Below are 27,846 nucleotides of genomic sequence, written 5' to 3'. Positions count from 1 at the left end.
CCACTAGATGTCGACATTGATTACTAATTTAATGTCCTTCCACCAGTCCCGTTCATTTCCAGTTCACAAACGCAAGGAAACCCTTAATTTTATTGTTATTACCACAGTTCCAACAGCCCAACATTTTATGTGCTGTTTAACGCATAAATTAAGTGTATATTTGTTAAAGGTTTATTGGTTTTGATGCCAACAGTCAAATGCATTTTGTTTTGTTTACAAATAATAGGCTATACACATAGGCCTATTGCTGTTTGTCATTCATAGCATTCTCCTTGCTTTATTAACCATTGTGGGAATACAGAAATACTTGACAAAAATATTGAACACAGCTCTTCAGTGCACTTATATATATAATATTCTGTTATGGCTTTGAAACACAGCAGGATAATTTTAGGCTACCTGGTGACCATAAAATGACAACAATCTGAATAGTACAGGAGCTTCCTTTAATTATGCTAAATAATTTATGTTATAAACCATCTTTTGGGGAGGGATCTTAATTATATGTTTTAAAAAAACAAAAAAAACAAACACTGAGCAAGATTTTGCATGTAAGCATATTACGATATTATACAAAGTACTACAGTATAAATGGATATAATATAAATCCTAATTCTCAAATTGGGAATTTTACATAAGGAAATAAAACAACTTTTTTCCATTATGACAAATCAATATACACTGTCATTGAAACAATACTTTTATTTACTGGCATATCAGAACTACTTTGAGTTACATTTGAATAATGTAAAATTCCAATTAGGCACTAAATAGATGTTTATACTATTAAAATCCCTTTATTCTTTTAAAATCAGTGGATAAATACAAATGAAACAATATCATTTTTAGTGGTTAAAGGTTCACTTCTAAAGAGCAGAGCTAAGAAACCACACATTGTCTTCAAAATTCATGTCAAGCAACAAAAACAGAAAATCAGTATTATATACTATTGTGTAGCCAAACAACACTTTGTTCCATATAGTGAGTCTTTTCTCTTTGGCTTCACTCCCGCTGCTCTGTATTGTTTTGGGCCAACACTGTGACAAGAGATTTTGGTTTTCCACTGTATAAATTAGGGGCACTTAATATGAGCTTAATATCTGCGTCCCATCCACCTGACACCCGGGACATGCATATTCACTGGATGATACTGAATAGAATTTAGGTTGTTTTCCCACTGCTGGAGAAAATGTGATGCTTGCAACAGTCAGATGCATAGATGGACACATTGATCCATGATGCCCAAGCCAATCTGCTTATATCCAGCATGATAAGATTGATCACATCTAAATGTGCACCTGCACACACACACACGCCTCTCCAGCAGGGTTCTGAACAGGCACATAGGCACAGAGGTTCATGGTTATGACAGTGAAGGGGAAAACCTGAATGGAAAGTATATTTGACATATCTGTACCTCACAAGTGATTCATTTCTCCTTTGCAACAACAGACAACCGCTGTGATTGTCAAACCTATAAAACCTGCTAAATCCCAAGACTTCGTGGACAACTCGGTCTGAAAACAAGCCTGTCACACACTTCCTAGCTCTCTCTTTTTCTTAAAGGGACTAAGGTTATAGACTCAAATTAGACAGTGGCTTTAATCAGGTAGGGTTGCCTGAATTACATGCTAACTGGTCTGGGACAGAGTCTTCTCTTAAAGGCTCAATGGCTCCAGAGGAGTGCTGTGACTGACTGGAGCAAGACAGATGGGAAGATTGGCTTTGTAAGTCCTCTTCACCCTCAGCTTTGAACGGCTTCTTCTCTTTGCTCCGTTTTGCAACTGGATCTTTTACCAACCGCTGCTCCTCCAAGGTCCACATACTGTCATCCTCATCCTTGCCCTGCACCTGCCTGTCAAAGTCCAGCAACTCCTCCATCATGTCCTCGATCTCCATCTCACCGTCAATCTCTTCTTCTACCTCAGATCTGAGCTCTCCCATGCTCTCTGTCCTGTTTGTGTCATCTGCGTCGTCCTCATCCACTCGGCCCTCCGGCTCGCTGGCCTGGCTCTCGCCGAACTCCAGGATGGTGGGCAGGTTGCCCTGTTTGGGGCAGCGTTTGCGCAGGCTCACCAAAAACGGTTGTGGGAGGGAGAAGATGTCCACGTTGTTCCCCAGGTCGATCCAGGTGACGCTGGGGAAGCTGTCCGGGTCCTTCAGCGTGTCCGTGAGCTCTTTGAGCACGGCACGGGTCAGCCTGTTGCCATTGAGGGCCAGAGTCTCGAGGCGGGGAAGGGACGCCAGCGTGGGGAGGAGCAGGAGGAAGGCATCGTCTGTGAGCTCGGTGAAGCCCAGCTCTATGCTGCCGATGCGGGATGCCTGGTGATGAAGATAGGCACAGAGACGCTCCATGTCTTTCACTCCAAGAGGGATGCCAGACAGGTCTAATGACCCACTGGATGGAGGGTTTGAAAGAACTGATTTCAGACTAGGAAAAAGAAGCAGAAAGAGATTAAGAATGTGTGTCATGTGGGGGAATTAACTTTTTATTGAATTTTATAAATCAGACCTGGAGGAGAGAAAATATTAACTAATATTAAAGAAAATATTACGAATTCTAAAATTCTAAGCATTTCATAAGGAAACTAGGACACTTTTTCCCCCCCTAATTTTATTAAGAACTGAAACATTATGTGGCAAGTTTGAATTTGAAAGTTTATATATTTCATATACACATATATATATTATATTTTTGTGCAGCATGTTGGGTAACCTTCTTTTGCTTTTAAATGTATTGTATAAATAAACTTTGACTGGACTTTACTAGGATGTCTAAAGTTTCTCTTTCTCAAAAACGATCAAAGACTCATTGTGAGTAATTGAGATCCGATTGAAAGGATTCATTTTCGGTAAATGCATTACCAATTCAAAACAACCACTGAAAATAGGAACAGCATAGAGTTTAACAGTTAATTTAATCATGAAGTCAGCTGTTATTGTCAGGTATGGATTAAGAACCTATGAGAGATAGATAAATGGAGTGATAGTGAGGAACAGAATATGAAAGCAGGAAGAGAGGCTGATTTATTAAGTAAAAGAGAACAAATGCATTGCTGTAACCGCTGCACATGCAGCAAACTCATAATCAGCTCAGTGTGTCACCACAGCTTGCCAGTGTGCGAGTGAAGAGAGAAAGAGTGAAAGCGAGAAAAGAAACGGCAAGAATACTAATTCGTAATGTGGCCATCACTAATTCACACCAGGACATGCATATATCTTATTGAACTGGCATCTGAGGAAGAGAGAGGAATAATAACCATCCTGATTTGACATGCTATGCTCATTCTGAATGATAGATTTCCTGCCCCCCTCTGATCCTGTCATTGACCTAGCAAATAAAACAGCAGCAATGTCAAGGAAATGGCTAAACCAGAACAGGATATCAACTCTCCTGATATTACTGGCCAGGATCCCAAATCCCACGCTCTTTAAGAGAAAATGCCTTTCCCTCTCTCAGCAACCTCACCCTGAATGCATCTGACCCACTTACAGTCTCTTTGCAGCATTTGATAATTTCCATAACAATATTTGTTACACTGTTCTTTATAAACTAGATTTTTATATAAAAAACAAACAAAAAAAAACTCAATCTCAAATGGCTTAATTGCACAGCCTGTCAGGGTCCCGGTAATGGGACAGTATGGCACACCTTTTTTGTTTTTTCCCAATCACATGTTTTAGTAGTCATCATAAATTATGTATCATTTTAAAGCTTAAACCATTAAAAAAATTATTCTGTTCATCTAGACATTGTTACCATTGTTTCTTTTTAGGGGGCTCAATTTTTGTGATATCAACTTCATATCAGGCATAACATTATGACCACCTTCCTAATATTGTGTTGGTCCCCCTTTTGCTTCCAAAACAGCCCTGACCCGTCGAGGCATGGACTCCACTAGATCCCTTAAGGTGTGCTGTGGTATCTGGCACCAAGATGTTAGCAGCAGATCCTTTAAGTCCTGTAAGTTGTGAGGTGGAGCCTCCATGGATCGGACTTGTTTGTTCAGCATATCTCACAGATGCTCGATTGGATTGAGATCTGGGGAACTTGGAGGCCAAGTCGACATCTCAAACTCGTTGTGCTCCTCAAACCATTCCTGAACCATTTTTGCTTTTGTGGCAGGGTGCATTATCCTGCTGAAAGAGGCCACAGCCACCAGGGAATACCGTTTCCATGAAAGGGGGTACATGGTCTGCAACAATGCTTAGGTAGGTTGTACGTGTCAAAGTAACATCCACATGGATGGCAGGACCCAATGTTTCCCAGCAGAACATCACCCAAAGCATCACACTGCCATGTGTTCCCCAGGTAAGCGACGCACCCGGCCATTCACGTGATGTAAAAGAAAATGTGATTCATCAGACCAGGCCACCTTCTTCCGTTGCTCCGTGGTCCAGTTCTGATGCTCACGTGCCTACTGTTGGCGCTTTCGGCGGTGAACAGGGGTCAGCATGGGCACCCTGACTGGTCTGCAGCTAAGCAGTCCCATACGCAACAAACTACGATGCACTGTGTATTCTGACACCTTTCTATCAGAACCAGCATTTACTTCTTGAGCAATTTGAGTTACAGTAGTTCAAAGCTCTGTTGGATCGGACCACACGGGCCAGCCTTCGCTCCCCACGTGCATCAATGAGCCTTGGCCGCCCATGACCCTGTCGCCGGTTCACCGCTGTTCCTTCTTTGGACCACTTTTGTTACATACTGACCACTGCAGACCGGGAACTTCCCACAAGAGCTGCAGTTTTGGAGATGCTCTGACCCAGTCGTCTAGCCATCACAATTTGGCCCTTGTCAAACTCGCTCAAATCCTTACGCTTGCTCATTTTTCCTGCTTCTAACGCATCAACTTTGAGGACAAAACGTTCACTTGCTGCTTAATATATCCCACCCACTATGTGCCATGATAAAGAGATAATCAGTGTTATTCACTTCACCTGTCAGTGGTCAAAATGTTAAGCCTGATCGGTATATATACTGTATATATTGTATAAAATAAAAAAGTTTAGTTTGCATGCTTTACAGGAAACTTTTATAACATCATTACACTTTCAATTTTTTGAGTTCACTTCCAATCTGTATTCCAAAAGAGCCATTTAACTTCAGATCTGTGCTCAGAAACGGGGTGACAGTTAGCAGGTTAAATAACTCTCCAGTCTGAGGAATCATTGGTTGCATATAATCTTAGAGTTACCCAAATAATCTCTACTGTATTTCATATGCAACATATCCAAAGCAGCGTTTGTTTGACTGCTTAGACAGCACCTGAGTTATTTAAGCTGTAAAGGATTATCAGAGAATTAAGCATCTACTTAATGCTTAATTTATTTAATGCAGCTTTTGAATTTATCTGAAATTTAAATCACCCTTCAATTTAAAAAAAAAAAGAGAGAGAGTGACAAGCAATACTGCATTTTGTCTGCCACTACATTTTGTCTGATTTCTACAGTTAGTACCTACGGTTGATTTCTATGGTTAGCTGTCTTTACTTCCAGCACTGACAGTTGTTGTTTTTTTCACACAAGACTAATTATCGACCCAACAGCAGGTGTGTGCTGTGTAAAATCCTTATGTTGCATCGTCCTTCCTGTGAAACTAAATGAAATCAGGTGATTACTTCAGTGTGATAGACTGGAACAGAGGTTTGACTAAAGATAAGGTTGAAGTTTCTCATTTCTTAGCTATACAGAAATGAACCCTTTTGATTACTGAAGATAAAGCAAAGACTCTGAGCAGCAGGTGGGTGGGAGGGTGTCAGAGACGCGCCATACTGTATTGCATTGTAACAATTCATTCACATGGTATCAAAGAGGAAAAGAAAGGAAGAAAAAGGAAAACACCCAACCTACGAAATAATTTTTATATTTACCATAAAAGGTGGCAAAATAATGTTAATGTAAATCCGTAATTTACATAGCTGGATACACTACACAGTATATACCCTATTCTTCAAGGTTTGGGGTGCATTAAATTAATCAAAAGTGACAGTAAAGACATTCATTATGTTACAAAATATTTCTATTTCAAATAATTGATGTTATTTTGAACTTTCTATTAATCAAAGGACCCTGAAAACTATTCATCACAGATTCCACAAAAATATTAAGCAGCACAACTGTTTTCAACATTAATAATAAGAAGAAATGTTTCTTGAGAAGCAAATCAGCATATTAGAATGATTTCTGAAGAATTGTGTGACTTAAGTAATGATGCTGAAAATTCAGCTTTGCCATCACAGGAATATATTACATTTTAAAATATATTAAAATAGAAAACATTTCTATTTTAAACTGCAATAATGATTCACAATATTACTGTTGTTTTAAAATAAATGTAGCTTTGGTGAGCATAAGAGATTTCAAAAACATAAAAAAAAAAAACTTACTGACCCTGAATGTAGGTTTAATGTAGGTCAATAAAAATGGCCTTAGACCCTCAGATAATAAATGTTGAAGACTCACGCATAATAAGCATGGTAATTATGATTAAAGGGTTAGTTCACCCAAAAATGAAAATTCTGTCATTTATTACTCACCATCATGTCGTTCCACACCCGTAAGACCTTCGTTAATCTTCGGAACACAAATTAAGATATTTTTGTTGAAATCTGATGGCTCCATGAGGCCTGCATAGCCAGCAATGACATTTCCTCTCTCAAGATCCATTAATGTACTAAAAACATATTTATATCAGTTCATGTGAGTACAGTGGTTCAATATTAATATTATAAAGCGACAAGAATATTTTTAGTGCACCAAAAAAACAAAATAACGACTTATTTAGTGATGGCCGATTTCAAAACACTGCTTCAGGAAGCTTCGGAGCATAAATGAATCAGTGTGTCGAATCAGCGGTTCGGAGCGCCAAAGTCACGTGATTTCATCATGATTCGATACACTGATTCATAACGCTCTGAAGCTTCCTGAAGCAGTGTTTTGAAATCGGCCATCACTATATAAGTCGTTATTTTGTTTTTTTGGCACACCAAAAATATTTGCGTCGCTTTATAATATTAATATAGAACCACTGTACTCACATGAACTGATTTAAATATGTTTTTAGTACCTTTATGGATCTTGAGAGAGGAAATGTCATTGCTGGCTATGGAGGCCTCACTGAGCCATCGGATTTCAACAAAAATATCTACATTTGTGTTCCGAAGATTAACGAAGGTCTTAAGGGTGTGGAACAGCATGAGGGTGAGTAATAAATGACATTATTTTCATTTTTGGGTAAACTAACCCTTTAAATAAGTGCAGAGTCGATCATTATTCTGTTCTATTCTCCAACACACTGGTGAAAGGTGACAATCAGAGCAAAATAAAGGATTACCATTATTGAAATAAATCCTTTTGCAGTGAATGCAAGGATGACTGATTGTGCGGACTACTACTTCATTTTAGTTCAAATTTAGCTTAGTATGATGCACAACAGATTCTATCATTTAAAATAGCAAGCACTTTCCATGAATGCAGTACATTTTGCTGTACCAATGCTTTGGGTCTATATCCTAATAATACAAAAAGTCATTATTTTGATATAATCTGTTGAACTGATATTCAATTAATTGTAACTATTTCTGTTGTTAAGAGCACTTTACAGCATCATTTCCCCCATTACAAAAAAATTCCATAAAATTGTGATACTTAATAAATAACATAATTTGGATCTTTTTTACAGCATGATGGAAAGAAAAGCAAATAATCTCAATCCAATTTCTCAATTTTTATAAATACTTTTTACACTTGCAAAAATTGCGAACTAATCGCTAATGTTCAGTTGACTTTCTGAGACTGACAACCAACATTTTTTGACTCAATTTTATACCCAATTTGTAGAAAGTGCCAGCAGTTTTGTTTAAGCTCTTTGTGTAATAACTTTATGTGAATTTTAAATGCTTTTTTTCTTTGACCAAACAGCTCTTTTACTCAGCCTCTCAGGCATCAATAACTCTGACATGACAGCTTTCTGGATGGCTATGTAAATCAATACAAAAGCATCAAAGTTAAGATACCAAGTGCCAAAGTGCACAATGAAACGTCAAAGTCACTGCTACAATAAAGACAGACATGGAATGAAATTGAAAAAGCCAGAGATGCAGACAGCTGTAAGGAACAGGGCAGGAATGAATACCAATATCCTATTGCATTATCATGCCACATTCAGAACCTTCTGTTTCTGCTCTCAGGCAGTGAAGAGCGTGAGCAGAAGAGGACAAGAAGACAAGAGAGAAAGAGGCACAAAATGGAGAGCTTAAGCTACTGAAAATCTAGCAAAAGGCAGAACTGTGAGGTAATCTCTTGGGGAGAGGCGGCATTAGAATGACTCAAGCGATCATATGAGGAGAAAATAGAGGGATGAGAAATAGGAGGGAAAATTTAGAAGGTAGAAAGAATTCAGCAGACATGCCTGAGAGATGACAGTATGATTTCACAACAGCCCATATTCCACACCCTCTTCTAGTCCTATTTTATATTCCCAAATCCTTTTTTCGTTTAACACGGCTCTCTATCTTTCTTCTCCCCTCACAGTTACACAATCCTAGCTATCAAATACCATTCAGACCAACGAGTTTGCTGTTATTGTGGGTGTTATGGAGGCTGATCATATTTTGAAGCTAGATAAAACCTCTGGACATGATAGAAAGCTAGAAATCTCCCATCTGCCTGTGTTGAGATGAGGAAGACATTCTTTACTGGCTCAGACTGACAGCTGTGGGCTGCTTGTTATAGACAAATATCACTTTTTAAAAAAAGACCAAGCTTCTGCGCACATACACACTCAAACACGCAAACCTATAGATGAACGGCAAGAATGCATTAAAGGTATTTGTTTTTTCAGTAGGAAAGGTGTCATTTAAGCAGCCCCTAAAGTAATAATTAACCATTTTTACAACAGAAGTGACTCAATCAAAAACCAACTTTAGCACAATAATAATTTTCCTATTGTCATTGTGAAGCTGCTTAGAAACAATATGTACTGTGAAAAGTGCTATATAAATGAAGTTGACTTGACAAAAGGGTCTCCACTGGACTGCAGACGCTTCACCACATGCAGACCAGTGCAATGCGCTTCACATTTCAGCTATGTCTCACAAACAATAGAGGTCATATAGTAGGTCTATGGCATATCAAATTCCACTTAACAGGTTTTGTTTCGAAGAAGCGATCCAAATACTCCTAACATCATTTTTAGTCCACATAACAGCATAATGCAGTTTTCAGATATTTTGTGTTCATAAAGACACAAAAATTTAATTTGCATTTAACAATTTGACAGTCCACTAATATATTCAGTGAGAGTGGGTGGTACTGTTGGTATTGTGACAGTGCAACCTTATGCAAATGAGCAAGAAAAAATACAAACAATTTCAGATTTCATTAGGGGCTTTTTCTCCCACCTGCATTAAAAAGATTTTGACTTGTCTGTGCTAAACCCTATATACCCCTGTGCTAATAAATAAACTAATGTATGCAGTATGTATTTACACTTAAGATAAATGCATGGTATCGGGTAAGATAACAGATTAACAAATCCCAAGCAGATGTATAATTTCCCTCAGTTATATGCAGAATTGCAAATCAGAATTGATGTAGCTTTAGTGTAAATATTTGAATGGAGGCACATAGATAAAACTGCACACACACTATGAGTGATGCAAAGCTCACATGAACACAAGCGTACCGCAGCCCAACATCTGTTATGTATGAATTCTCTAAGAGAAAATGGGACACCTGTCTGAGAGACTGTGTCACATTGATCTGTGGAGGAGGTTAAGGTCATGTTAGCACTTAGCCAACACTAGAGCGGAGAGGGTGGAATCAATAAGGGAGAGAGAAAGAGAAGGGTAACTGAAGGAGACATGAAATGATAGTGTTGTTATTGTTAACTAAAACTATTACAAATGGTTTTTGGTCATTAAAATAAAGCTGAAATTAAATATAATATAAATATTAGATGAAAAACTTAAAAAAAACACATGAAAATTAGAAATGTTGCCTTGGCAACTAATTGAAATAGATATAAGTTTAAGCTGAAGTACTAAAATGACAAACTTACACTGAAATAAAAAATAAATTAAACATAAAAAACAAAAATCTGGCACCAAGAGGTTAGCAGCAGATCCTTTAAGTCCTGTAAGTTGCGAGGTGGAATCTCCATGGATTGGACTTGTTTGTTCAGCACATCCCACAGATGCTCGACTGGACTGAGATCTGGGGAATTTGGAGGCCAAATCAACATCTCAAACTCATTGTTGTGCTCCTCGAACCATTCCTGAATCATTTTTGCTTTGTGGCAGCGCTGAAAGAGGCCACAGCCACCAGGGAATACCGTTTCCATGAAAGGGTGTACATGATCTGAAACAATGCTTAGGTAGGTGGTACGTGCCAAAGTAACATCCACACGGATGGCAGGACCCAAGGTTTCCCAGCAGAACATCACCCAAAGCATCACACTGCCTCCGCCTTCTTCCCTGTCGCCAGTTCATCACTGTTCCTTCCTTGGACCACTTTTGATAGATACTGCCCACTGCAGACCAGGAACACCCCATAAGAGCTGCAGTTTTGGAGATGCTCTGACCCAGTCGTCTAGCCATCACAATTTGGCCCTTGTCAAACTCGCTCAAATCCATTTTTCCTGCTTCTAACACATCAACTTGGAGGACAAAATGTTCACTTGCACTGTCCTAATATATCCCACCCACTAACAGGTGGCGTGACGAAGAGATAATCAGTGTTATTCACTTCATCTGTCAGTGGTCATAATGTTATGCCTGATTGGTATATAGCAGGGGTTCCCAAACACATTCCTGCAGCCTCCCCAACACTGCATGTTTTCCATGTCTCCTTAATCAAACACACCTGAATCAGATCATCAGCTCATTAGTCGAGACTCCAAGACCTGAAATGGGTGTGTCAGACAAAGGAGACATGCAAAATGTGCAGTGCTGGGGAGGCTCCAGGAATGTGTTTGGGAACCCCTGGTATGTAGTGTTAAGAGTTTCTGTTATGTTGAAGATTTTTAGGTTACCATTGCGCTGAAGATTAGACTATGAAGGTATACTGACTCTATAAACAATGACTGCGCTAATGCCAGTGACAAGTAATATATTACTTGTTCATTAAAGGTGCCCAAGAATGCTTTTTCACAAGATGTAATATAAGTCTAAGGTGTCTCCTGAATGTGTCTGTGAAGTTTCAGCTCAAAATACCCCATAGATTTTTTTAAATAAATTTTTTTAACTGCCTATTTTGGGGCATCATTAACAATGCACTGATTTACACTCGGCGCCGCCCCCTTAAATCGCATGCTCCCTGCCACACGAGCTGTCGACTATATTACAGCACATTTACAAAGTTCACACAGCTAATATAACCCTCAAATGGATCTTTACAAGATGTTCGTCATGCATGCTGTATGCATGCTTCGAATTATGTGAGTAAAATATTTATTTGGATGTTAACGTTTTATTCTGAGTGAATTTGAGGCTGTCCTCCGTGGCTAACGGCTAATGCTACACCGTTGGAGAGATTTATAAAGAATGAAGTTGTGTTTATGCATTATACAGACTGCAAGTGTTTAAAAAATGAAAATAGTGACGGCTCTTGTCTCTGTGAATACAGTAAGAAACGATGGTAACTTTAACCTCATTTAACAGTACATTAGCAACATGCTAACGAAACACTTAGAAAGACAATTTACAAATATCAGTAAAAATATCATGATATCATGGATTATGTCAGTTATTATCGCTCCATCTGCCATTTTTCGCTGTTGTTCTTGCTTGCTTAGTCTGATGATTCGGCTGTGTGCAGCTCCAGATGTTAATACTGGCTTGTGTAATCCCTTGAACATGGGCTGGCATTATGCAAATATTGGGGGCGTACACCCCGACTGTTACGTAACAGTCGGTGTTATGTTGAGATTAGCCTGTTCTTCTGAGGTCGTTTAAACAAATGAGATTTATATAAGAAGGAGGAAACAATGGTGTTTGAGACTCACTGTATGTCTTTTCCATGTACTGAACTCTTGTTATTCAACTATGCCAAGGTAAATTCAATTTTTGAATCTAGGGCACCTTTAAATTAACATGCTAATTAAGTTTAGCATGTGCTATGATAGCTACAACTCAAATTATTATGTTCATCTAGCTCAATGTTGCTTGTTGCTTGAACATAATTTAATTAAAGGTTGTCATAACTCAAAAACGGTTGCGTTAGTTTTTTTTAGTGTGTAATCCATGGAAGAAAGAAAGTCATTGGGTTTCCTGAAACTGAGAAAATAGTGACTGAAATTCAATTTAATTTAATCCATCCCCTTGTTTTTCTTTCCTGTTTGCACCTTCAGGCTGCAAAATTTCTCCTGGACAGTCCCATTATTAACGAACTGATGAAATCACATCAGTAAACTGAAGAGTTCAGGCAGAACAAACAAAAGCACTTGAGGAAGTTCAAACAGAGAATAAGGAGAGCCTCAGAGGCACACCAGCATCAACAACACGCCCAACGGAGAGGTAAGAATGCTGCCTGAAAAATACTTCTCTTTTTAAACCCCAACAGCTGCATTCACATCTGCGACAATATCCCACACCACTGTAAACATCACATGTGGAAACAAATGGAGGGCCATGTGTGGTGTGACTCAGACAAACATTGGTGCTCCATCAACAAAAAGCACCCAGTAAAGATTAGACAACACAACCGGAGCGGATAAAAAGGAGAAGGTATCGAATCCAGTCTATGCATAAACACATATCTTCACATTCCAGCTTAACCACAGCAGCCAATGCAGTGAATGAACTGCGGTAGGGGAGTTCAGCTGTTTTATCCTAGCATACATAACTTCAAGCACACCACTAGTGAGTTAAGCACAGAATAAAGGCTTAAGCTCATCTAAAGTGTATCCATCGACACAGGAAATAAATAAAGCCTAGTATTTCCTCATTTACACATTACACAGTCTGTATTTTGACTATATTAATGGCAGCTGGAAAGCAGCCACATAAGTATGAGTCTACACCACAGAACCATGTGTTAGCAAAAAAAAAAAAAAAACCCACACAGCACGCAGTGGGAGGCTGCTCTTTCATTCACTGACTCACTCTACAGATTCAACACAGCTCTTATCATCAATGGACGGAGGGGAAACCGCTGAAAGCCCAGTTGAGGAGCCAATTCACAGGTGATGAGAATTGGATGGCATACACAGCTGTTCTGGAGATATTAGATATTGTGTATTAAAACAACTTGAGGATATCAGGACTGTAGGACCCAAACCTCAAATTAGACGCTCCATTAGCCATTCGTTTTTTAAAGTGTAATTAATCCCTAAGTGCTGACGAATCAGTACAGGGACAAACAACTGGCAAAGCGGTGATTCATTTTGACTGCCCGCTCTGCAAAGTCAGAAAGCCTTTTATATTAAAACCAACTAATTACTTTAATTAATGAACAAAACAAGGCACTTGCGAGCCACTAGTCTACTGCCTGTGGGCTGAAGGATATGGGCATCAATACAATTTATAATGTAGCATAGAATGTAATGTTTTCATGTGAAATTAAAGTACTTATGTGACAATAGAGAGCTGGACAGCGGAAAGAAAATGAGAGAAGAAAAGAAACAAATTGAAGAGGAAAAAAGAGAAAGAAAAGTGTTCCCGCAGTAAATAAATTTTGAGAAATATCGACTAGATAATGAATCACTCATGAGTCATGAGTCAATCACGGATCGCTGAGACATTTGTGAATCAATGTGATTGATTCATTGAAAAGATTCAATTTAAAAGAATGATTCACTCACAAATTGTAAATTACTATGGCTTGTTTTACCCTAGTTTTACCCTATTTGATTTGTTATTTTAATTTTTGTGTAAATTTCTTGTTCTTGCCTGTAAAGTACTTTGATTATTTGTGGGTCTATTTTTATTTGTAATTTTATTGTTAGTGTCAATTGCTTATTCTTGCCTATTCTTGCATTTAAAGCACTTTGAGCTGCTTTGACTTACTTGGAAAAGTGCTATATAAATAAAATTTAATTGATTGATACACAAGAGCAATATATAGCCAATCAACTATTTGAGAACATATATTGAACAGATATTTGATAACTAGAAAAATGTATATACAAAATAGAAGTTCATTAATTTTTCATGACTTTTAAAATATTATTTTATTTGTGATTTATTAGATTAAATCCTTAATATTAAATCCTTGGAAGCATATATTCAGCAAATACCATTTTATTTTTATCAATTTTTAAAGAAATTGATACTTTTATTTAGCAAGGATGCATTGAATTGATTAAAAGTGGGAGTAAAATCTTTTATAATGTTACAAAATATATTTACATTTCAAATGAATGCTGTTCTTTTATGCTGTTTCTTGATATTATGCAACACAACTGTTTTCAACATTTATAATAATAAGAAAAGTTTTATGAGCAGCAAATCAGCATATTAAAATGACTTGAAGGATCATGCGAAAAGTAATGTCTGGAAAAATGGCTGCAACTTTGCCATCACAGGTATAAATTGCATTTCAAAATATATTTTGGAAAAAACAGACAACAGTTATTTTAAATTGTAACAGTATTTCATAATATTACTGCATTTTTGATCAAATAAATAATGAACAGTCGTGTACGTGATTACTAGAAAAAAATGTGTAGGGGAAAGCGGGGTAAGTTGTCACACTTTTCAAACTGTCTAACATTTACTGAGCACCATACATCACAATGGTATAAATGTCATACCAAATGAAAGAAGGAAGTCTTGGGCACATATGTTGTATTCATTACATTTTCATATCTTATCTCATTACGGAGTTGTAGACTGTTGAATAGAGAATGTGCACTTGTGACAATTTGCCCCATCGGCGGGTAAGTTGTCACACTAGATTATCTAAAAATAAGAATACAACAACTTAATTGTTATTTATTTTAATTTTTAAATTCAAACCAGAACTGGAAATATAAACAATCATGCCTAGAGAATTTGGAAAAACAATTATTTCAATCCAAACAATACACATTTCAATCGAAACACATTAAGTGGCAAGACCACTTTACTTTGAACTTTAAACTCAAACTTTCTCTGGCTTGTTCATAGATCCATGATAACCGAATGGAATACTGCAGATAACTCGCTTAATTTAACATGATTAATCTCTAAACATAACTGACTTAACATGTTGAACCTCTTTTTTGAACATGTTCTATGTGTTTATTTGTACTGGGGCAAGTTGTCACATGTGATGACTTGCCCCAAAGTCATTGAGACAACTTGCCCCAAACTGACATGTGTGCTAATGTTGGTGAGATCAACATAGCACGTCAGCTAAAGTATCAAAAGACACGTTATTGTCTCCTCTATGTTGTGCAATTTTTAACATTCATATCTAACAAAGTTGTATTGCATAAAATTTAAAGTGCAAATTTTTTACTTTTTAAGCCAAAAAATAAGAAAATTGTGCTAACCTCAGATTAGAGCGATCTTGACCACATGTGAACAGGACTATAGAAAAAGTCACACAAAGTGGCTATTTGATTTTTGAGATAGAGCCTCTAGTTTTGGAGTTATGAAGAGTGTGACAACTTACCCATGTGACAACTTACCCCGCTCTCCCCTACTGACTATAGATATATCCACTTTTAAAATTACAAATGTAACCTTTTTTCTTTTTCTTTTTTTATTACTACCAGTTTTTGCATAGTCGTGACAACCCCGATAAAAGAGATGAGTCAAGGTGAAACTAGAATAGAAGCGCTGAAACTGAGCTGTAAAAAAAACTCTTGTTGTACTGAGAAAAGTAAGGCAGCATATGCCCTCACTGCCTAAATCTGAGACCCCCTCTCTGCTTGTCAGTTCTGCTTTCTCACCAGGACTGTGGCTTCCTCTTCAGCAGCCCCTGCCGTCTCCACTGGGAGTGTGGGCTCAGGTGGTATGTCAGCTGACGGCACACCTTCTCCATGGCACCCAAAGCATCTCCCTCCTGACAAAGATAGAAAGAGAGAGATCACATCAATCAAGCTGTAACACATGGGGACTGGCAGAAGATCAGGGTATCTGAGCCCTCAAGGTAAAATACTAATTTCTTTGACATTTATGATGACAGGAGCAAAGCTGTATGGACTGACCGACATGTCACAAACTCACTCTGACTCTATCATTAGGTCATCTCAGGTTCTGTGAATGTGTATGTGTGTGATTTGTTGTCCATGGTACATTGCATTAGCAAGTAATATTTTACTGACATATTGATGTTTTGTACGGCCCTCTCATGGAAAGCTTTATTATTTTTACTGTCATTCATCACTGCCTAAAGCAATCCAATTTGCAGAGAGACACGAACACTCATACACATACCACCTCGAGTAACTGCCACACTCCTCTAGACAGAAACAATTTCTGCCAATGTTTAACACATAAGTTACCGAAAAAGAAAGGAACTCAATACTCTTGCAGGGTTGATTATTATATAAAATGCATCGAAATTACATTTCTGGATGATAACCAATAGGTAGCTGATAAAATATTAAAGTTGTATACTATTTTGTCTAAATAAACTAAAAACAACAACAACAAAACAATACAAATTAAAATCGCTTTAAATGCTACAAATGAAAATAGGCTTCAAAACATTATAATGTAGAGCAGGGGTGGGGAACGTTGATCCTGGAGGGCCATTGTCCGCAGAGTTTAGCTCCAACCCTAATTAAACACACCTGAGGCTAATCAAGGTCTTCAAGATTACTAAAGTTACAGGCAGGTGAGTGTTGTTTTCAGGGTTGGAGCCAAACTCTGCATGACAATGGCTCTCCAGGATCAACATTCGCCATGCCTAGAGCATAAAAAAGGATATATTTATTTTGAGATTTGCTAAAGATTACATTTAGTAGTGTAAATTAATTATATAAATTTAAGGATTAAGTTTAAGTAAGCTTTAGATGGCAGTAAAAGTTAAAGGGTTAGTTCACCCAAAAATGAAAATGATGTCATTAATGACTCACCCTCATGTCGTTCCAAACCCGTAAGACCTCCGTTCATCTTCGGAACACAGTTTAAGATATTTTAGATTTAGTCCGAGAGCTTTCTGTCCCTCCATTGAAAATGTTTGTACGGTAGACTGTCCATGTCCAGAAAGGTAATAAAAACATCATCAAAGTAGTCCATGTGACATCAGAGGGTCAGTTAGAAGTTGTTGAAAATACATTTTGGTCCAAAAATAACAAATACTACGACTTTATTCAGCATTGTCTTCTCTTCCAGAATCCTTTCCATTGAACTGATTCCATTAAATTGATTCCATTGAATTGATTCCATTGAATCCTTTCATCTGTCTGCGCTGGTAATGCACTTTTATGTCGCCGTGTTTGTTTTTGGTTTGGTTTGGTTTGTGTGGTTCACGACTCTGCAGTGACGCTGCTGATGTAAGACGATGCTGACGTGTTATCCGGTGCGCCCAAGCTTAGTTTACAGTCTGAGGGAGACGCACACTGTATTCAAGCTATTCTACATTGTTTGTATTTTGGTATTGCTATATTTTTTAAAATGGTGCGTAAGTGTGCATGTCGCGGATGTCCTAATCGCCAAAAACAACCACGGCGACGTAAAAGTGCATTACCAACGGCGACAGATGAAAGGATTCAATGGAATCAATTCAATGGAAAGGATTCCGGAAGAGAATACAATGCTGAATAAAGTCGTAGTTTTTGTTATTTTTGGACCAAAATGTATTTTCGATGCTTCAAAAAATTCTAACTGACCCACTGATGTCACATGGACTACTTTGATGATGTTTTTATTACCTTTCTGGACATGGACAGTCTACCGTACATACATTTTCAATGGAGGGACAGAAATCTCTCAGATTAAATCTAAAATATCTTAAACTGTGTTCCGAAGATGAACGGAGGTCTTACGGGTTTGGAACGACATGAGGGTGAGTCATTAATGACATAATTTTCATTTTTGGGTGAACTAACCCTTTAATTTCTTTTGTAAAAAATAAGTGAAATGTACAATGAAATATTCAAGAACAACTAATATAGAAATGAACTAAATTATTTTTAAAAATAAGTAAAAAATATGGAATTGACATATGATGCATCCCTAATTAAATCTGAACCTGTTACGATTGGGTCCTCTGCACCAGATCTCTCGGGCCGCCAGAGGGAGCCCTCGCCAGACTACTAGTTACATTCGGACTACATTTCCCATAGATCCACATACCTGGGACTGATCACGCCTGCACCTGCCGCCAATCACCTCATTACCACACACTATTTAACACGCACTCTCACTACAATTCTTTGTGAAGTCTTGATCAGCCACGGTTATCATTTGTGAGCGTTTCTTACTGATTGTCTGCCTGTTACCGATTGGATAGTTATTCTGGACTGTGATTCTTGCTGCCTGCCTATTGACTTGCCTGTTATTGTTTATTCCTGTCTGCCACCTGCCTCGAACCTCTGCCTGTCCCTGTTTACCCTGTCTGCTGCCTGCCATGACCCCTTGCCTGTATTCTGGTTTATGATTCCTGTATTGCCCTTGTTATTGAATAAACTGCAAATGGATCATCACCCGTCTGAGTCGTTACAGAACCATTATGCTGTGATCAGTGTTGTTATTAAGTAAAACAAATCATTTACAAATCATTTTGTTAATTGAAATAAAGCTGAAATAAATAAAATATAAATATTAGATAACTATATATAACTATCTAAAATAAAATGTTTAAGTTGAAGTACGAAAATGACTTAAACTGATTTGAAAATAAATTAATGCTAAACAGAAAGATAAAAACTAATAAAAATGTCAAAATTACTAAAACTTAAATTAAAATGAAAAATAAAACTGAAAATATAAAAATAAAAGCTAATTCAAAATATTAATAAATACTGATATCAGAACACATTTAATTTCATTATGGAACTCCAAAGATGAAATCTTGGTTACAAGTTTTTTTAATGTCCATTCTAACAGTCATTTTGTCTTGTCATGTTAATCACAACTGAAACGTACAGAGGTTTATCACTGTAATAACATTAATTTGCTTCAGGTAATAAATCAGGTTCAGTGCACTGCAATGAATGAGAGGGCACTGCTCATACCTGACTAGATGACCAATTATCTGTATTTTCAAGAACTAAGACTTATCTGTTCTGTGGCTCCAACTAAGAACCTACAAACATCTCTCTAAATGTAGAGTGGCTGCTAAAATTCAGAGGGCCGGGACAAAATTGATATAGGTCTTACCCTGGGACAAATGAGATTTGTTTTTGCCAAGAATCCAAGATAACAGTAACATAGTATTTCATCAAGGACACATTGTCTGCGCTCAGGTGTCTGTATCCGTACTGGAAACATCAATATGTAAATCAATCCCGCCATCACGTCTCTCCGCTGCGCCAGGTCTTGACCTCTGCAGTGGATCAGAGATAGAAGTACGCCTGTGGATATTGAGATGTCCCAAAAAAAACCACCCTATTTGTTGGTAAAGCCTACTTGCTGCTGACGGTGAGATTAACAGAGCCACATGGCTGGTCAACTCTGGTGCGCATCCCCCTGCAGACAGACAGTGGGTCCCCTGGCAATGTAATCACACACCCAGCATGCTCTGACAGCTCTGAGAGTGTAACAGACAGCCCAGCTTTCTTCTCGTCACATCACTGAGCTCGTCCCTACTTTGTCTCCCTCCATTGCTACTTACAATAACATCACTTAGAGCAAACGTCACCTTACACATTTGTGAGAACTCTCACTATCCCCACTGTTAGTTGACATTTCATTCTGTCTGCTTGGTTAAAATTATTGCATATGCATGTTTCTGAGGCTGGATCCCATTTTTTAGCAATAATATCCAGGTCATGGACTGGCCATCTGTCCAGGGTTTTTCCACATATGCTTGATTGGATTGAGGTCAGGGGAATTTGGACTCGTCGTTGTGCTCCTCAAACCATTCCTGAACCATTTTTGCTTTGTGGCAGCACTGAAAGAGGCCACAGCCACCAGGGAATACCGTTTCCATGAAAGGGTGTACATGATCTGCAACAATGCTTAGGTAGGTGGTACGTGTCAAAGTAACATCCACATGGATGGCAGGACCCAAGGTTTCCCAGCAGAACATCGGCCAAAGCATCACACTGCCCAGATTGCCTTCTTCCCATAGTGCATCCTGGTGCCATGTGTTCCCCAGGTAAGCGTCGCACATGCACCCGGCTATCCACATCATGTAAAAGAAAATGTGATTCATCAGACCAGGCCACCTTCTTCCATTGCTCCGTGGTCCAGTTCTGATTCTCACATGCCCACTGTTGGCACTTTTCGTTCCCCACGTGCATCAATGAGCCTTGGCCGCCCACGGCCCTGTCGCCGGTTCACCACTGTTACTTCCTTGGACCACTTTTGATAGATACTGACCACTGCAGACTGGGAACACCCCATAAGAGCTGCAGTTTTGGAGATGCTCTGACCCAGTCGTCTAACCATCACAATTTGGCTCTTGTCAAACTCGATCAAATCCTTACGCTTGACCATTTTTCCTGCTTCTAACACATCAACTTTGAGGACAAAATGTTCGCTTGCTGCCTAATATATCCTGCCCACTAACAGGTGCCGTGATGAAGAGATAATCAGGTGTTATTCACTTCATCTGTCAGTGGTCATAATGTTATGCCTGATCGGTGTATTATATCATATTTCATATTTCTTTCTTTTGGTTTTGGGGTGAAATAAAACCAAATTTAAGGGAAAAACTGACAGATTTTATGGGACTCTCACAACCACATTTGGTTAGAGAAGAAATGATGAGCTGAGTGAAAAGAAAACAATGGGCAGCATCCTCACTCAGTGTTGTTTTGGTGGAGGTCAGGTGTTTGTGCAGCTCTCTATAGGAGCTGAGCAGGGTGTTAGTGGTGTGATATAGTGCCTGACTTGCTTCATTAAGTGCAGCAGCAGCAGCAATCTTGAAAGAGGGCTGACTGGTCTTTACTGTGTGTGACTCATCTGCAAGTACACCTCCCTCTGCCTCTACCCTCTCCGTTCTCTTCATCTCTGCTTCTCCCTCACACACACAGAGACTCACACATGCTTAAGCAACTGGGTTTTATCCTAATGCTCACTGCACTGGAATGGTACAATTCCATGCATCACGTCTATCTGCCGTGCCTTCCAGGCAGTGTTCTAAAGCAATTTTCATTAAATATTAATGTAACACAACATACAAGAAATGTACAGAAATAGAGCATGGAGAAATAGTAAATCCTGTGTGTTTGTGTTTAGGTGTGAATGGGATTAGGTTTAAAATGTCACAGAAAATCACAGAAGCTGAGCACTATACCTTTGGGCAGTGAATGTATTTGGCCAGGCTAATAATGAGGTCATGGGTAATGGGATCCACCAGGTTGCGGAAACTGGCATAGCGGTAGAGAACATCGTCCAGAGAGGTTGACTCCATTCCCAGATCCTGGAAAAAAAGACACAATACAGGGAGGTCAAGAGAATGAGAACTACATACTAAGACTTCACACTTAAAGGGATAGTTCACTCAAAAATGAACATTTTGTCATTACTTACTCGCCCTTATATAGTTCCAAACCTGAATGAGTTTCTTTTTTCTGTTGAACACAAAAGAAGATATTTTAAAGAATGTTGGTAACCAGACAGTTGATGGCACCCATTGACTTTCATAGTATTTTTTTTCCTTTTTTTTTTTCACCTGTCTGGTTACCAACATCCTTTAAAATATATTTTTTTTGTATTCAACAGAAGAAAGAAACTCATATGGGTTTGGAACAACTTGAGGGTGAACGAATTGAATGATGACAACATTTTCATTTTTGGTTGACCTATCCCTTTAATTCTTATTTTTGAATTCTGATTCTCTATTACGTCATCTAAGAATCTTCTTGTTTGGTCTATTTGTTACACGTGGATTCAAGGATTCTATGGTGCATGTCATATTTATATACATCTGAAAGCCATGCACATATACACAATTTGTGCTTTGTGAACACAAACAATAGCCAAGTCCATTTGTTCATGTTTGCCTGTTTACATCCCTGAAATCATTAATTGATGTAGTCCTAGAAAATGAAATGTCAAAATGTGGGCCTAGAAAGCTAACAGACTTTGTTGTCTGGAAAATCCTTTAACTCTGCAAAAAACATGGCAAACTGAAGGAAAAGTTAATTTACATTATTGAACATTTGCAATCTGTAAAGCAACAGGGCAGACAGGGGGTCAGCAATTTTAAAAATTGCAAATGTGTGTGGGGGTGAGGGCTCTACAGCCAACAAAATAATCAACAGTCAACTAACGGAAAATGAGTGGGTGTGAATGAAAGAAAATCGTCATTTATATGACAGTGAATGAGCTCCGGAAAGGTTAGTTTTTGTTAAGAGAAAAGGCTGAATAATTTCAGTGTTACTACATATGATGAATTTCTCTAACACTAGACCACCTCCGAGCAAAAGCCTTGATTTATTATCATCATCATCATCCCTCTATGGAGGGATGAATCTTGATTAATTGATTTCCATTTAATCAAAGGCCCATCCATTTTCATGGTCTCCGGGCAACAAGGTGCACTTGGTAACCACTGGACAAGAGACGCTGTCCTTTGACTCCATTTCTTGCTCATTATGCCCATTGCAGGATACACTGCAAATATATTCCAGTAAAACTGCTATATTTATTTGTGATCAAAAAAACTTCCCCTTGTGAAAAAGAAGTGTGCTTAATGGTATTGAATGTTTACTTACAATCTTATATATAAAAACAAAACTGTACTTGCAGATAGCTTAAGTGCACTTAAAGGAAGTACACTCTTAAGTACACTAAAAAAGTGTACTTTGCAACAATAGCAAATTAAAGGTACATTTTAAATCATTATGTTTTAATAAACTTTTGTCATGCTTATTTTGATGTGTTGACTCACTAAAGCACATGTAAAGTACTTATGATTAGTTTAACTGTAGTGTGTTATTTGATATTACATTTAAGTTAATATGTACTAAATTACAACTTCATCATTACAAATGTGATTATAAATATATTAAAATGTATGACGTTTCAATAGAAATGACATAACAGTAAAATGGTTTAGTTACCATATTTCGAAGATCTAATAGTAGTCATTTTTAAATGAAATATAAATGTTCTTCAGTTCTAAAAGCATGTCATTTAATATAAATTTAAACTATAATGCATTTTATTTAATTGTAAATAACATGCAATTAAGTGCCCAAAAACATTACGTTCAGTTTGCACTTAAGTATATTATTTCCATAAGTACTCTTTGTAAAAGTATGCTAAAGTGTCATTCTTTTTCGAACCTTTCAAGAAATAATATAGTGTATTCCAAAGCCACCTGTTGCTTCGCCACTGCCCAGCAATTCATTTAATACTACCTATGGAGGATTAGAAAACCCCATTAGCTCAGTCTTTGATCCCTGTTGCACATATGCAGAAAATCCTCAGTGCAGTGAACCTGCTAAAATGAACTTCTAGTCCATAAGATGATCCTTACTCTTGAGGAAAGCTGGATCAAAAAATAGTAATAGGGGCAAGAGTTCTGGTAGCACATACCCATCTACACTGGCCTGATCTTACTGGTATTGACACAAAGAAAGTTACTATCTGTCTAAGACAGCCATTCAATATAAAGCAGACCATAATCACTAACCAAAGTAAACAGTTGGTATTTATGCAGTGCAGTATAACTCAGCTTGTGCTGTGTCTGTTCTCACAGGTTCACAGGACTGTGAAATGGGCATCTGTCTCAATTGCACTGAATTCTGCGAGATGCAAAATCTATAGAGCTGGGAAACTATCTCAAGATATGTCTATATCATCACTCTTAAAAATGTGACAGTAATGGTGTGTTTTGGAAGAAGACTTACAAAATAACACCAGCCCAGTATGGGACTGACATTTTGGCCCAATTGCTCTCTGCTGTAAAGCAAAGTGTGATTTCTGCATGGGGTGCAAGGACAGATTACAGATCGGGCCAGTGTGGCCAATGCTTTGGGGCCTATGTTAACAGGTGAGAGGCTCACGGTAATCCAAAAAGCTGCAGAAGTAAAATGTATATAGGTACAAGAATTAACATGCTTACATTGTGTAATTACAATTTTGTTACTTCCTTTCTTGTATTTGTGATCTGATTTCTAGTCATTTGGACATTACTATTGCAACCACAGGGGGCCTGTGAAAAAAAAAAAGTGTGCTAGAGCCTTGCAGGACCATAATACTTTTTGGTGGAGTGCAATGATTCTTATGTACTGTGATATTGGCTCCACACCTACTTCAGGAACTCTATTTAACTTCAAATGCTGTTTGTAAAATGCAGAGAGGGTTAACAGGTAGGGAAAGATGGGGAAATATGAAATATGCCCACCTTAAAAACAATGTAGATTTACTTTTAAATTGTAACATATTTAATGGTGCCCTAGAACCAGTTTTTACAAGATGTAATATAAGTCTAAGGTGTCCCCTTAATGTGTCTGTGAAGTTTCAGCTCAAAATACCCCATAGATTTTTTTTAATTAATTTTTTTAACTGCCTATTTTGGGGCATCATTAACTATGCACCGATTCAGCGCGCGGCCCCTTTAAATCGCTATTGTCCTTGCTTGCTTACCTAGTCTGATGATTCAGCTGTGCACAGATCCAGACGTTAATACTGGCTGTCCTTGTCTAATGCCTTGAACATGAGCTGGCATATGCAAATATTGGGGGCGTACATATTAATGATCCCGACTGTTACGTAACAGTCGGTGTTATGTTGAGATTCGCCTGTTTTCCGGAGGTCTTTTAAACAAATGAAATTTACATAAGAAGGAGGAAGCAATAGAGTTTGAAACTCAATGTATGTCTTTTCCATGTACTGAACTCTTGTTATTCAACTTTGCCAAGGTAAATTCAATTTTTGATTGTAGGGCACCTTTAAAATAAAGTTTAGCATGTGTAGGATAATGCATCAGCCAATGTGTTATTATAAGGAATAAATATAAACATTTGCTAATTTAGTTGTTATAGTACAAAATATCACATTAAAAGAGGGGTAAGATGGCTGGGTAAGTTGGCCCCCTACTTGGGGTAAGAAATAAAAAATAACATAGTAGCCAATCATCGAAAGTGCTGAGATGATATTTTGTGTCAACTATGGTAAAAAATAAGGTGTTGGAAGGGGGGTCATCTAGCCCCAGGGGGAATCATACCCCAACCTACCCTACAAAAATGGGTAACATGGCAGACATTCAACAATAAAACTTGACAAGAACTCCTCAGTGAGAGAAGTCTGGCAACTTTCATCACTCTGTTTAAGTTTTAACTAAACCTACAAGAAGCATGGACTGATATTTGTACCTGCCGGAGAGTCTTCAGCATCTCTGTCGCTTCATCGTGTTTCCCCTGCTTTGCCATCAGCATCATCTCTTGTATCATCCCGATGCGCCGCTGGTAGGGAGGAGGAGTCCCGCTGCTCCTCAGTTTGTCTCCTGACCTCAACATTAAAGAGGTAAGGATGTCGCCTCGCTCTTTCGTAGGGGTCCGTTTCCATCCTGTGCTCTGAGGACTTGCTCCTGCCTCCTGTCCTGCAGCCTTTGTTTGCTTCGCTCCCATGTTTGGTTATAAAGTGTCAACCTGGAAATGGGCCTCCAGACTGGGCATACTTTCAAAATGCATTCACATGAAACTATTTAAAGTCCTTTACATTATACATGAGATTTTGTAAGAAACAAATGAAGATAAGAAATAAGCCTTATAAAGTTTATTGGAGAACAGTGTTTTAAAAGTCCTTCTGCTCACCTCACACCTGTCATCTCTCACCTGACAAAGAAAAAATACTTACATTAAGATCAATAAGAATTTATGATAATAAAATGATAAAAAACTAGCATCGAATAGCATTTCAGTAAAATCTTTTCACAAAGTGTTCATTCACACGGTGCAAATTATAGGGGTGGTTTGGGGGGGATGTAGGCCTACGACCCCCAAATTAAGGCATGAACCCCCAACAAAGGAAAGTTGGTGGTCTTAAAAAAAAATTGTACTCTTTTTACATAGCAGCATTTATACGTTTCAACAGCATTCAAACGTTTCCGTAAGCAAAAAAGTTAAATGTACAGTCTCGCTAACAGAATCGCCACTGCGTATGTAACCATAGCAACAGCTGCTCGATCGATGTTTGTATCGGGCGGTGCCTCAAAAACACTTATTTATCAAATTATCATAGATTTACACATCACAAATATAACACAAAATACTTTTGTTTTGTTTAAAATGTCTTTTGTTTAAAATGTAGAGGCGCCAAAAGACCATTTGCGCGCGACGAACCGATTGCTCCCCGAAAATTACTTAAAAAGTTGACCTCACTGAAAGTCATTGAATAATTCGCACACTTCCCATCCAGTTTCCCGTCAAAACTGCGTTAAAGGTTTGGTGCTGTAGTTTACTACGCATAACGTCCAACTTTTACATAATTCACAGCTGACTCCTGCAACGTCAATTGTTTACTCTTTAGAAATCACGCGCAATTTTTTTTGAAATTTTATAAGATGACAAAACATCTAAAATACTGAGCGTTTCATGCCAGAGTACTCGTAATTGAGTCCAATTAGGTCAAAGCTTAATAATTTATCTCTTCTGTTAAAAACTCAAGTAATCCTCGATTCCCTCAGGTAGGGAACAGATCTGAAGATGCCTGCGGCATGACCGCAGATTAAAGAAGAGCAGTCCCGCAAACCTCCAGAAACTCACACAGTCCGCTTCAACAGAATTATAGCATGATCTTACGCAAGGATGATTCGTTTTCTGTCTCTGTTTTTATTTCGCAGTTCCTCCGCATTCTCTCATACGCACACGATGTAGGTCTCTGTGCGAGTTTAGTCGACGGCGAGCAGTACTGCTGTGAACAAGGGCATGTAAATATTTACGTCGTCCGTCACTGTTTCCTCCTCGCACAAGTCATCCCAGAATTTTCTTCCACGCAGCCCGCGGAAATATCACTGTTCACTGCTGAAATGTGCCGTGTCGAATGAATTCTCGCTTTCATATGACCTCTCTCCCCAGGTGTGTCCCGTCTGAGGGTTGGGTGTGTTCAGAGGAGAACGACTGAACGGTCTCTCATCACTCAGATGGAGCGGAGAGGCGCTGGGTCTCGACACAGGCTGTGTGGGAGGGGTGGAGCGGTCTGCAACATCCTCCACTTGTTTTTCAATCTATAGTCGAGAATGCACCACTGTCTTGGTACAGTTAACCAAGTGGAGAATATGGTCGCAATTGGGACTGCTCCAGTTCTGCACTATTAGACGCATTTCAGCACTTTAAAGGAAATGAAAGAATCATTCACACATTTGGGCAACTCCATATCCCCGTATATGCGTAGCAATAGATTCTGCTCAAGTTATTTTTTATCATTCACTTTGGTTATAATTGGCCTATCTTTGCTGACATCTGGTGTTTAACACATGGCATATCATCTGCTGCACTTTTTTGTTCTTAGGAAGAAAAATTGGTTTTGAAAATAATAAAACGAAGAAAACACTTACAAAAGTAGTATGGAATAATATTATTTACGCTAAATTTTGCACATAGGTCTGTAAGAAAAACATATAGAGCAAGTAATTGACATGATGACATTACCTTATTGATCCTCTTAAAGGTGCAATATGTAAGACTTTGTGTCCGCTAGGCCTATTCAAAACAAAGGCGTAGCTCGATGATGCCAAGTTTGAGCGTGGAATCTTGGGACATGTGGTCTTCACCTCACAGCCGTGCAAAAGAATCTGGACGGGACTCTGGAAGAAATCATGTTCATGGATGCAATTATTAACATTACT

At 38.3% G+C, this 27,846-nt stretch overlaps 1 protein-coding gene across 8 annotated transcripts; it reads right to left on the bottom strand.

The window, feature by feature from the left end:
• Positions 1-71: 71 nt before the first annotated feature.
• Positions 72-27,372, bottom strand: lrrc75a (leucine rich repeat containing 75A). Of its 8 annotated transcripts, none has more exons than XM_048160191.1 (6): positions 26,801-27,372; positions 25,814-25,834; positions 25,373-25,676; positions 21,343-21,468; positions 15,881-15,993; positions 72-2,431 (listed from the first exon to the last, which is right to left on the bottom strand). In XM_048160191.1, the coding sequence occupies exons 3-6, from the start codon at positions 25,625-25,627 to the stop codon at positions 1,606-1,608; spliced, it is 1,320 nt and encodes a 439-aa protein (XP_048016148.1). In that variant the 5' UTR covers positions 25,628-25,676; positions 25,814-25,834; positions 26,801-27,372; the 3' UTR covers positions 72-1,605. The 8 variants fall into 8 exon arrangements, with proteins under 8 accessions (XP_048016148.1, XP_048016149.1, XP_048016151.1 ...); XM_048160192.1 differs by having other exon boundaries at positions 25,373-25,667; XM_048160194.1 differs by having other exon boundaries at positions 26,941-27,372.
• Between the last annotated feature and the right edge of the window lie 474 nt (positions 27,373-27,846).

The sequence above is a fragment of the Megalobrama amblycephala genome, linkage group LG16 (genome assembly GCF_018812025.1).
Source record: "Megalobrama amblycephala isolate DHTTF-2021 linkage group LG16, ASM1881202v1, whole genome shotgun sequence".
Classification (NCBI taxonomy): domain Eukaryota; kingdom Metazoa; phylum Chordata; class Actinopteri; order Cypriniformes; family Xenocyprididae; genus Megalobrama; species Megalobrama amblycephala.
Note: the sequence above shows the minus strand (reverse complement) of the source record. Positions and strands in the feature narration are given on the sequence as shown.

Bases quoted from the DNA above. Each gene is read 5' to 3' on its own strand.
- lrrc75a (XM_048160190.1), bottom strand. From the start codon at position 25,627: ATGGGAGCGAAGCAAACAAAGGCTGCAGGACAGGAGGCAGGAGCAAGT. The intron at 21,469-25,372 runs GTACAAATATCA...CTTTTTTTCCAG, and splicing joins TGCTGAAGACTCTCCGGCAG to GATCTGGGAATGGAGTCAAC. The intron at 2,432-15,880 runs GTGAGAAAGCAG...TCTTTTTCCTAG, and splicing joins AAGAGGAAGCCACAGTCCTG to TCTGAAATCAGTTCTTTCAA.